This window comes from Lycium ferocissimum, chromosome 6 (assembly GCF_029784015.1).
Source record: "Lycium ferocissimum isolate CSIRO_LF1 chromosome 6, AGI_CSIRO_Lferr_CH_V1, whole genome shotgun sequence".
NCBI classification, from domain to species: domain Eukaryota; kingdom Viridiplantae; phylum Streptophyta; class Magnoliopsida; order Solanales; family Solanaceae; genus Lycium; species Lycium ferocissimum.
This window is the reverse complement of record NC_081347.1, coordinates 73,927,954-73,940,430: the sequence shown is the minus strand read 5'-3', so window position 1 is coordinate 73,940,430 and position 12,477 is coordinate 73,927,954. Positions and strand designations below refer to the sequence as shown.

At 32.9% G+C, this 12,477-nt stretch overlaps 2 protein-coding genes across 2 annotated transcripts; one reads left to right on the top strand and one right to left on the bottom strand.

Annotated features, from left to right (window-relative positions):
- Window positions 1-2,630: 2,630 nt before the first annotated feature.
- LOC132061649 (isoleucine N-monooxygenase 1-like) lies at window positions 2,631-4,791 on the top strand. Its single transcript, XM_059454419.1, has 2 exons — window positions 2,631-3,587; window positions 4,159-4,791. The coding sequence occupies exons 1-2, from the start codon at window positions 2,631-2,633 to the stop codon at window positions 4,789-4,791; spliced, it is 1,590 nt and encodes a 529-aa protein (XP_059310402.1).
- A 3,247-nt stretch (window positions 4,792-8,038) lies between these two features.
- LOC132061648 (AUGMIN subunit 1-like) lies at window positions 8,039-8,738 on the bottom strand. Its single transcript, XM_059454418.1, has 3 exons — window positions 8,492-8,738; window positions 8,261-8,396; window positions 8,039-8,177 (listed from the first exon to the last, which is right to left on the bottom strand). The coding sequence occupies exons 1-3, from the start codon at window positions 8,736-8,738 to the stop codon at window positions 8,039-8,041; spliced, it is 522 nt and encodes a 173-aa protein (XP_059310401.1).
- Window positions 8,739-12,477: the final 3,739 nt, after the last annotated feature.

Sequence of the window (12,477 nt, the reverse complement as noted above, 5' to 3'; positions counted from 1 at the left end):
TCAAAAAACTTATATCAATGATGATGAAGTAACAAGTATGGTTGAGGGGGCGTTTCAGATGGAACAGGCAAGTTTGGGTCCAAACGAACGGGGTCAGTCGAAAAAATTCCTTAAGATCCATGGACTAACACACATGAAAAGCTTAAATGATCCCAAAATCTTGTTTCGCGTCCCCGAAATGCCAAAAACAGAAACATAAGTCATGATGCAACAACGCGTATTGCTCACCAGGCCATTTCGAATGAGTCAATTTGGGCTATATATCACCATCTTTTAATGATTTGGAATGAGTTGGGCTAAAACGGCTCGAGCTAAAAAAATGAGGAAGTTTTTGCATGGATTTTCCTTCAAATGCACTAGTCTTTAATTTTTGCCCCTGCTACTTGTCTAATAAAAATATCTGAGTTGTATAGTTCAATTCATAAAGACTTGCAATTTCCATCTTCATCTGAGACCACTTGCCGACTTTTAAAGTTTTATGAAAAAAAAGGGAACCTAACTTACTATTTCGAGGATTATTGGCCTTTCTCAGGTCATATAATTAATTTTCAATCAATAAAGATCGTACAAGATCATTTTTCAACGGACACCACCGACCGATTTCAATGATATTTTCATCCACTTAAAAAACTTGAGTGGCCAGCACATATTCAATTCAATAAGAATCCTAAAGTCTTATGAAAATAAAAGGGACCTAACTATAATATCCATCAATCAGTAAGTTTTAGTTTCGAGGTTTCGTGGCCTCTCTCAGGCCACTTGAATGCCCGACACAGCTACCTAGGAGTAGTAAAGTCCTATGATAATCACGTAAATGAAAGGAAAAATAAACAGGAAAGAGAAAACGTGCATATTGTATTGGGGTTTAACAACGTGACTACATGCATATCTAAATAATTTTGTTTTCATAGAAATATCTGTAACATGCACGTGGTCGGTCAAATAACGCCATACAGTAGTAGTATTTTGAATGAGATAATATCGTAGATTGAATATTTCATTCAAAAAGTCACTCAATTATAACTCAGAAAGTCACTTTACTTATTTTAGTGATTTTTTAATTACATTTGCTAATTTTTATTTAAAGCCAAAATTATAAGAAATAAATCAGTATTCATTTTATTAACTCACCCACTTGACCCGATACTTTGGATGCAGCTGGAAACACAACAGCTGCAATTAGCAAGGTTAGATAAGTCTCCCAATCTATCGCATAAACCTCCCTATGTTTGTCCAATTAAGCTACACTAGTGTAATTCATAGAGTCGAAAACGCTAATCAGTGGCAAATTAATTGTTTCCTGATTCTTTCCAATTATATAAGTCCTTTACACTTCTTAACTAGAAAGTTTCAGCAACTCTAATGGATCAGCGTTTTGGTCACTGGTGAGTTGTGTGAAATAGAGTTGTGAGTTGTGTGAAATAGAGTTGATCTTCAAAGTTGTGGTCAATAAAATGGTTAAAATAGGTACTTGTTTATTTCTTACAATTTTAGCTTTAGATAAAAATCAGCAAAATGTAATTAAAAATCACTTAAATAGGTCGAGTGACTTTCGAAAACAAAACACCAATAGTTGAGTGACTTTCTGGTTAATTAAGTTGAGTGACTTTCTGAGTGAAACACTATAGTTAAGTGACTTTCTGGTTTGAAAATCAAGTTGAGTGACTTTCTGGTTAGAAAACAAAGTTGAGTGACTTTCTAAGTGAAAAACCAAACCCCTCGTTGAGTGACTTTCTGATTAAAAACAAAGTTGAGTAAATTTTTGAGTGAAACACGAATCAGTTGAGTGATCATCTGAGATATTATCCCTATTTTGAATCAAGAACAATAGTATTTGTTTCGAAATAGATGTTATTTTCTGAAAAAGTAATATTTTATTCATTCTAAAAAGAATGCCATCTTTTACTATTTAATAAGTTTTAAATAATGACAATATTTTATAGAAATGATTTGACATGTTTAAAATTACAAGATTCAAAGGATATTTTCGATATGATATACACACTTTTAGTTTAAAATCATACTCAAAAGTCTTATTTACATTATTCTAAATTTCGTGTGCGATAAACAAAGACAATAAATGATAAATAGCAGGGGCGGAGCTAGGGGTGCAAGAGGGTTCATCCGAATCTCCTTCGCCGAAAAATACAGTTGTATGAGCTATCTTATTTTATATGTATATATAGTAGATGTTGAAACCCCTTTGACTTCTTGGTATGTTTATTTCTTTATATTTTGAAGCATCTGGGTGGTAATCTAGGCTCCGCCAATGATACAAAGTATACTATTACTTATCATACCGTTTTTTAATACTACTTAGGGGGTTCAAAGAAAACTGACAAACAACACCGAACAGACGAATCGAGTCAAATAGAAAAAAAAAAACGATTAGTGATTTGGTATTGAAGAAAAACAAACCTCTGTCATAATTGATTTGGCTTGGTTTTAATAATAAAAAAAAAAGTCGACATATGTGCACCTCGAACCAATCGAAACCAACATATGTACACCCCTAACACCACTCTGCAAGTTCATGCACAGCTATAAATAGTGGATAGGATGCATCTCAATTTTTAACCTGAGCCCAATTCAGTAATCACAAGGTTTGATCTATGATAAAATTTCTGAAAATGCCAAACCTTGTTGATCTTCTTCATATGGTGATCTCCACTTTCTTACAATCCATTAAAAGTACTATTCTATGGAGAATCTTCATTTCTACTATTCTTAAAATCACAAGCAAATGGAATATTACTGTAAGAAACAATAAAACCAATAAGTCATTCCCTCCAGGTCCAAAACCATGGCCTATATTTGGCAGCCTTCCTGAAATGCTCCTACACAAGAAGCCACCATTTTATTGGATGCACAAAATTATGGAGGAAATGAACACTGAAATCGCTTGCATTCGTCTTGGTAATGTCCATGTCATTCCTGTAACTTCTCCTGACCTTGCTCGCGAGTTCTTGAAGATTCAGGACTCTAACTTCTCTTCCAGGCCTATTTACATGTCAACGGACCTCGTTAGCAATGGCTACTTGACCTCTGTTTTTCTCCCCAGTGGGGACCACTGGATGAAAATGAGAAGAATTCTTGCTTCCCATGTGCTATCAGCAACATCATTTCAATGGCTTCGTCGTAAAAGGGATGAAGAAGCTGACCATCTTCTTCGATTCGTGTACAATCAATGCATGAGCAACCAACCTGTCATGAACTTGAGAAAAGTGACAAGATATTATTGTGGGAATGTTATTAGGAATATGATATTCACCAAGAGATTATTCGGAAAAGAAGCTGATGAACAAGTTGATGCACTTTTCACACTTATTGAATATCTTCATTCTTTTAGTATATCAGATTACTTACCATGGTTAAGTTTCCTTGATTTGGATGGTCACAAGGCAATTATCAAGAAAGCCTATGCCACAGCAATAAAACACATTGATATTGAAGTTGATCAGAGGATTCAGATTTGGAAGGATGGCAACAAAACTGTGGAAGAAGACATCCTTGATGTTCTTATCACGCTCAAAGATACAAATGGGAATCCATTGATGAATGTTAAAGAGATTAAAGCACAAGTCCTTGTAAGTTTACTTTCAATCCCGTAAACCATGTGAACGGCATTGTTGAATTGTGTGAGTACTGTCTCGTTTAATTAAAAAGTTGAAACTGCTAAGAGAGTAGATATCTTTATTTTAAAATCGTTAGTGTTTTACGCTGCAGGCTTTTCTGATTGAATCATCATTTGGATCCATTAAATTATTACTATTCAAAGTTCAAGACAAATTATGCACATGCATGATTAATAAAAAAATATTTAAGGTTCAGCTTGTCAGATAGTGCTGACATGCATGATTGGTTACAAACAATTTGGGGTTGTTTGGTTGCATGTTAATTAGAAGGAGAATTATTCATGCATTAAAACTAGCATAATTAATATCATGTTTGGTAGCTTTTTGGTTGCTTTATATAAAATTCAGCACACCGAGTACGGTGTTTGGTTATTATTTTACAATCCCACATAACTAAAACGTGTATAAGTTATTAGTCAATTCATGTATTATTTTATTTAGAATAGAAGATGAAATAACTAAAAGATGCATAACTATACCTGCATAACTCTAACCAGCAACCAAACGACTCCTTAATGTTCAGGAACTCATGTTGGCAACAGTGGATAATCCCTCAAATGTAGTTGAATGGACACTAGAGGAAATGTTGAACCAACCAAAATTAATGCAAAGGGCCATAGAAGAACTCAACAATGTCATTGGAGGCAATAGATTGGTTCAAGAATCAGACTTGCCGGGGCTAAATTATGTCAAAGCCTGCATAAAAGAGGCGTTTCGACTCCACCCCATGTCCCCTTTTAATGTTCCTCATGTGTCTGTCTCCGATACTATCGTCGGTGAAAAATACTTCATCCCTAAAGGGAGCGTAGTGCTTTTAAGTCGTCTTGGACTTGGCCGGAATCCTAGAGCTTGGGAGGAGCCATTGAAGTTCAAGCCGGAGCGCCACCTCAAAGAGGAAGGCAGCGAAGTAGTTCTCAATGATTCAGAGTTGCGGTTATTGTCATTTAGTATTGGAAGGCGAGGTTGTCCAGCTGTGAAACTTGGTTCTACAATTACTATTATGTTACTTGCTAGGCTTCTTCAAGGGTTTACTTGGAGTTCACCATCAAATTCACCATGCAATGAGTTGATTGAGTCGTCTAAGAGTGATTTCTTTTGTACCTTACCACTTCTTGCTCAAGCAAAACCAAGATTAACTAAGACCATGTATCTTTAAGCCCACAATTTTATGCAATATTAGTTTTAGGACACGTGCGTTGCACGTGTATCCTATGCTAATTAGAATAAACATTTTATAACTATTATATTAAGTGTTTGATGAGTTGCACAAAAATTAAAAGGGAGAAATGCACGCTCAAATTGATGAATGGTGAGCTTATTCGGCGATATTTAAGAATAATCATACTGAAAGTTGCTATCGAATGAAACTACTTCAATTTTGCAAATTTGTTATATGAAGTATTCAATTTAACAATAACTTGTCTTTTCATGTCTTAAAGATTTTGTCTTATTTCTTAAAATTGCAGCCTACTCCTTTTTACAGGCACATACATATCAAGAAGTTGTTATCAAATGAAAGTAATGTTTTGTAGAAGTTGTACATAAACTCGATCAACATATGCCTTTCTTATGGTGGATAGTAGATCATTGTCAATTTCATGGTGTACACTTGTATAAAAATTATAGTTATTTATGATAGAGATAACAATAGCTGAAATATTTAATTGATGTTCATAAATCTTAATTACATATATATGTACCCTTTGTTTGATTCAAAATCACGAGTTCATTCGTCTGTCAGTTGAACAAACTAACTATTAGTTAAATTATATAAAATCTAATTGTATTATAAGAGTAATAATTAACAAGCGCTAGTTATAACCATGAAAGGATTTAAAATGGTGATTCAAAACCTTCGAAGAGTTCAAAAGAGAAATCACAAAATTGAGACTAACAGATTTATGAGTCACATCTATATAGAGAATTTGAGAAGCTGTTTGTGATCCCGAATTTCTGGTGCTACAGAGAAGCAGCTGGACTCAAGCACCACTATTTTGAAAAGTTAATAAAAACTTACTGTTTTCTTGCGCTAATTAATATATAAGATTCAAGTTATGTAGTTTTAGTTTTATCTTTTTATTTTTTTGAGCTCCTTGAATCATCTTTATTGTATCATATTATACTAAAAGTGGGAAGCTTTTTTAGGGAAAAGTTGAATTACCTTATTGTCCATTAAAAGTTAAACGACCTTTTTTACCCTTCAAGCAAAAATCACCACAAGAAATTTTTTGTACCAAAACGGGATTACACATTCTAATAAAGAAGAAGATAAGAGAAAAAAAAAAACAGCATATTAAAGTAGACACATTAAAGCACCTCGCTTCACTACTTCTATAATTAATTGAGTCATTAATTTTCTACTCCTCTTTATACGAAAATATAAGATATACAATGCATATTAGCACTTGTCAAATCTTTTTGTATTCTGGAACAAACTCATCTGATAATGCAGTTAATAACCACACTGTTAGAGCAAATGAAGAGACAGTGTGTCTATATAGTAATTGTGCATCTTAATGAGTAACTCAGCCAACCTTTTCGTAAATATAAAATAGAATTTTAAGAGTCCGTCAGGTAATTAAATATAAGCTAATTCAATTATAATAAATATGTAAATGGGAAGCCCAACGAACATTAAGAAATAACTATATGAGGGTAACAAATGATTTACATTTCCCTCAGGGATGTTTTTTGGTTGAGCAGATTTCCTTTTAAAATCTTTCAATTTCATGTTCTTTCTTTTTTCCTCTCAATTCTTTTCCCTTAAAGAAAAATCTGTTAGAAATAAAAGAAACCAAAAGATGGAAAATATGTAAAGTTGATGGATGTCAAAATTGAATATTGTCATCAACTCTCATTATCTTCAAAATTCACGGATGATGCAAACCACCATCTCCACGACTCAGCTTATGGCACTAGCGCAGATTTGTGAAATATGGATGGGAGGGAGTTGGTTTCTCCGGAAGGCTGGTTTTACAATTTTCACTAACTGATTCATTTCTTGTAATGTGTTATGATTACAATTTTATTTAGATATAAAGACAATATATAAGATTCAACATATAATTATGTATGACCAAAGAAGTGATATTTTTTATTTGTATATTTGGAGGGAGTATCAAATGATATATATCTTGATCGTTTTAGTTATTTTGATTTAGCTATTTTAAAAATTTCGTTCCTTGCCAATTTCAAAAGATCTTTAGTTTTATTATGAGCGTGAATATTGCAAAATTAGAATGGTGATATTTTTAACAGTGGATAGATGATTGTATCAAAAGAAAATAAAAATAATTGAAATTGTTGCTAAAACACTTAAACTTTCAAAAAAATCCTGAAAGTTTTTATAGCTGGGATAACTGTATTTTCCTCTTTCTCTTCGTATAGTGTTTACAAACAAAAAGTTATTTGTACCAACTCAAAAAAATGATTACTACTGCATATCCCCGGAAAGGAAGTTAAAAAATTAAATATATTAAAATGAGATATAATAATCAACTTTTTGTATGCTATAAATATTGTTTTAAACTCAAATATTTAAGAATATTTTTGCAGTTTATGTAATAATTGTTTTTGCTACAAGTCAAGTAACGATGAATCCTAAGTATACACGTGCAGAGCACGTGTCCCAAAACTACTATGTTTATAAGTGTTTTCTTTTTATATAATGTGAATTCATTATTGGCCTATCGATCATTTCAATAAGATTTGTTTGACCGCGCAAAGCACTGATAGATTCACTAGTTTATAATAGATGAGAATTGCAAAGAAACGATCATTTCAAAAATATATGTGTTGGCAGCGCGAAGCACTGATAGATTCACTAGTTTATAATATATGAGAATTGCAAAGAATCAACTGGCTGGTCATAGGTTTTCTTCACACAATTGTTGATGTATGTTGAGTGATTAGCAAATCTCTCTCTTTATGTTTTTCCTTTAGTTTACTTTAGCGATAGATTATAATTTTTATATAGATTAAATAATATTATAATGTGATATATATTCAGATTTAATTTCTTCAAACAATGATATGATTAAGTTGTACATGATTATCGTGTCTCGCCTCCATAGAGTATTAGATGTAACTATGTGAGGATTTGTAGCATGCTATACAACTCCGCTATCAGTTTGACGAAATGTTTTCCTTTATGTTCAGAATATTCAGGCAGCCATGAATGGATAGCTAAGAGCACCTTATACTTGACCTGTCATAATTCAAAAGATATGATATTTGGTTGTAAATTTTTATTCTTGTGAAAACGTTTTTGTTTCTGAATATTGAGGGACTACGCAAGAAATAGAAAGTTAACTATATTAAGGACATAACAAAAGATGGAAGACTAGAATTCACAAGAGTTGCATCAAAAGAAACATTAGAGCAAAATGATAAACCGAATTAATTCACCTTTTTAAATAAGTCAATCTAGCTATAGCCTTCCGAGTGAAGTCAAGAAGGACTTTTGATTCCTGCTGAAATTTAGCTTTCCTCTCTTCTACAGTAGTTTTTCGTAGAGAAAGATCTGCGACTGCAACAAGAAAACTACAATGTTTTTCTCTAGTAAGAACAAAAAAAATCAGAAAGAAAGATGCAAAAGAAGTTAAATTGTAAGTGAAGTTACTTACCTACTTAATTCAATATCCCTAATATCTAACAAATTCGCTATATTTGCAAGGACACGTGAAGATGAAATCACACTAGGTGGTATATTTTCTTGCGCCAATAATCCTACATTCTCTAGTATCTCTCTTAGCCTTGCAGCTGCAACCACAAACACTCGAGTCATTTTAGGTCAACATGCACCTTAAATCTTAACCATATTTTAGATTGAATAAGGACAACAGAATAATAAGGACCTTGTGATCTGTACTCTGCTGCTTTTTCAAGAAAATCGTTGACAAGAATTGTCGCAGCTAGAGTTTTGGCATGGGACAGGGTGGCGATTTTGCGTAATTCGGCAATGCTTCGAGGAGTGTACTCAAAATCAGGGACATCTTTACCAACAGCATCAAATTGAGAAGCAAGCCATGTATTTACTTCACAAATTCGAGTAGCATCGAAACAAGTAGTTTCCAGTGATTCTCCACCAAATAACTCGTCCATCTCGTTTCTTCAAACAACCTACTCAATTATAATCTGAAGAAAAACAGGAAAAAGTTAAACAACTACCTTAATAATTGTTAGACAAAAAGTTGTACGTTATTGGAGCTATACAAGAACATTAAACTGAACTGAATTAAAAGGGAGAATAGTAAAACAACTAATTTCAAGACCCCATTATTCAGATAATTCATATATCACTCAAGTTTATGACTTTCCATTGCAACAACTTAAAAATTCCATCTTTTAGGACCTCTTCTACCTTCTTTTAGTTTTTTTTTTTTTTTGGGGGGGGGGGGGGGGGGGGGGGCCGTATTAAACAGAAATGTTGTTAATACTGATACTCAAAGGCAAATTAGGACACTATTGAATTCTAGGGAACATTATTCATCATGGAAGGCAAATAAAAATGATAATTAACTTGTAAATATAAAATAAAATTTTAAAAAATCATCTATAAAAAATACAGGAAAAAGGGATTTCTGTTTGATTTCGCTTGAGAGAGTGATCGGAGGCATTGTAAGTCCAAATTTGGAATGCCAAGAGGTATGGTGTTTTGTTTATTGGGCTTTTCAAATTTGATTAGCTAAAGGGGCAATTCCCAGAATACCCTTATTTTGGGGTGGTCTCTAATTTGGAAAATTTACCTCCTATAACTACCTCTAAGACTTATTTATTAGTAATAGCTACCTTTATTTTTAATTATATTTGGTAGCTTAATTATTTATCAAATTACCATCTATAGCTTGTTTTTGTAACTGCAGTGTATTTCCCTAAAAATAAGGTATCTCTCTCCTACTTACCCACAATCTTTTTTTTCAAATATTTTTCTCTCACCTATCAAATCTTTTTTCTCCCTCACCCCTCTTTCTCTCTCCGTTCCATCTCCTAATCCTTTAAATTGATTTTCTTTCACCTACCAAATTTATTTTCTCCCTCACCCCTCTTTCTCTCTTTGTTCCATCACCTACCCTAGATCTTATTTTCTCTTACAAATCGAAGAATCCTACGAGAGTAAAGTGACCATGGTCGACGACTGAAGTGAAGCCATGGTCGACGTTTGGGTATTGCTTTTCTGTGAGAAAAAAAGAGTTCTCGTGGAAAATGGCTAAAATGGGATACGCGAAAGCTTTAATGGAAACAACATGGAAGTTGTAAAAAGATGAAGTTGATATAAGGAAAAATGAGTGGTTTACAAGAAAAGCAACTGGCAACAAATGGGAAAAAGAAAAAAAGTTTTATTTTTGATTCAATCTTGTTTAAGAATACACTATGGTTTTGCGAGAGAAATGGAGAAAGACTAATGAGCACAACTACCGGTGGTAGTGAAGCCATGGTCGACGAAGGAGTGAAAAAAGAGCTCTAACAACGGGGAAGGACGACAGAGTGAAGTTTATTAACTAGTCCAATTGAAAGTCTTTATCTCCGGATAACGTTCTTTTTGTAGCAATCTGAGATGACTCGCTTCTTTCCCATTAGAACACCATTGATGAGAGTTGTGGAGCTTCATGCCTATCAAGTGTTTGATAAAATGTTTTAGTATATTTCAGTGTATTTCTGTGTATTAACAAACAGTATATTTAATTTTCCGTATATTTCAGTGTATTTCAGCATATTATTTCGCTATATTTCAATGTATTTATCTTTTTTTTGTTGTAAATATAGTGAATGTTCCAAATATAGAGCCTATTTTTACTACACTTTGTTTTCACGACTTTTGTATTTCGTTGTATTTCAATGTATTTCTGCATTTTGTATTTCTAATTTATGAAACAATTTCTGATATATTTCATTGTATTCCATTGTCTATACGCATACTACAACTTTATATTTCTTAAACAATTAACCATATTTCATTATATTTCAGTGTATATTTTTCTGTATTTGGAAGTTTTTGGATCTTTAGTGATTTTTTAATTCAAAAAGTTTTGATTGTGATAAAAGTTGAGAGAGATTTGTGAGCTTTTATGGAAGAATAACTGTTTTGCGTGATTTATGGGAAGTTTTAAATTGAATCCCATAATTTTTTTTAATAAAAAACTGTTCCATAAATAGGGCCTGATTTTACTCTTCAGTGATTTGTGTGAAATATGGTTGATTTAATTTGCTTACTATTTAAAAAGGAAAAGAATATTATGTTCCAAAAATATAGCTTATTTTTTCTCTTAGAATTTTTTTAAAAATCTGTTCCAAAAATAGAGCCTAAATTTACTCTAACGTGTTTTGTATTTCTCTGTATTTCGCTATATTTCACTGTATTTCAAAAATGCGAAATACAACTGAAATACAGCAAAAAGCAGCTACGAATTGTAAATCTTCAACTTGTAGCTATAACTAGTTAGAAGCCATTAAGAGGTAGCTATTTGTGTAAGTTTCACCTCTAATTTTCCCCCGTTAAATTGGTTTTCTTTAATTTTTACCCATTAAATTGGTGGTCTTTAATTTTTGTCCTTCGCTAGAACCCCTTAGTTTCGGGTTCGAACCCCCGATCAGTCAAAAATAAAAAATAAAAAGTTCACAAGATAGAGTTGGATTCGCAAGGCAGAGATTTGCCTGCAAGCAGAATTTTGCTACCTTCAGGTAGAGTTTGAAACTCTACCTGAAGTCAAACTCTGCCTGATCAGGTAGAGTTTTAAGGCAAAACTCTACTAGGCATGCCAAAATTTTGCCTTATACCTGAAGGCAGAGTTTTGCCTTATACCTAAAGGCAAAACTCTGCCTTAAGGCCTAACTTTACTACAAATTCTGCTTTGCAAAATTGTCTTTTTTTTTTTTTTTTTTATTGAGCCGGGGATCGAACTCCAAATCTCATGGTATTAGGCGAAAGGGCCAACAATTAAAGACCACCAATTTGAGGGGCAAAAATTAAAGATCAGTGCATTTGAAGGGCACTCCGCACAAAGAAATTGTGGGAAAGAGCTTAGGCCCCAAATATTTTTTTCTTTAATCTGCTATTTTTTTATTTTTGAAGAGTCAAAAAATTTCTTTGACAAGGTACTTTTTGGGAAAAAGCTTTTTATTATAAATATTGTGACTTATAATATTTTTTATACAGTATCTTTCAGTTAACTAAGCCGTTGTAATTAACTGGTGCAAGATTTGAAATTTTGACTAATTAAAGTAGGAAATAAGTAAATATGAACAAGCTGATTTATCATTTAAATATGAACAAGCTAATTTATCATCTTTTATTTTAGGAAAAGGGTCAAAAATACCCCTCTACTTTGAGAAAAGGGCTAAAAATATCCTCCAAACAAATTTGGGTCAAAAATACCCCTCCCGTCATTAAAGTTTTCAAATATACCCCTGTCTTAACGGAAATCCTCAACATAACCTGATTTTATTTTTAAATCCGACCCAACTAAATAAAAAACCCATATGGGTTACCCGCTCCTGTGACTAGTGGCTTCAGATGTAGTACTCGGGAACAAGTTGGTGGCATATGAATTTTTTACGTAGTTGGATCGAGTTTAAATGGAGCGAGTTTAAAAATAAAATCAGATTATGTTGGGGATTTCCATTAGACAGGAGTATATTTGAAAACTTTAATAGCGGATATTTTTTATCCAAATTTATAATGAAGGATATTTTTAGCTCTTTTTCCCAAAGTAGAGGGCCATTTTTGACCCTTTCCCTTTATTTTATCGAATGTGTTGAGTTGAGATCTATTCGGAGTAGCGTTACTTGAAAAGTAATAAACCATAAAACAACATGATAATTGATAACCTTGCAGTCTATAAGC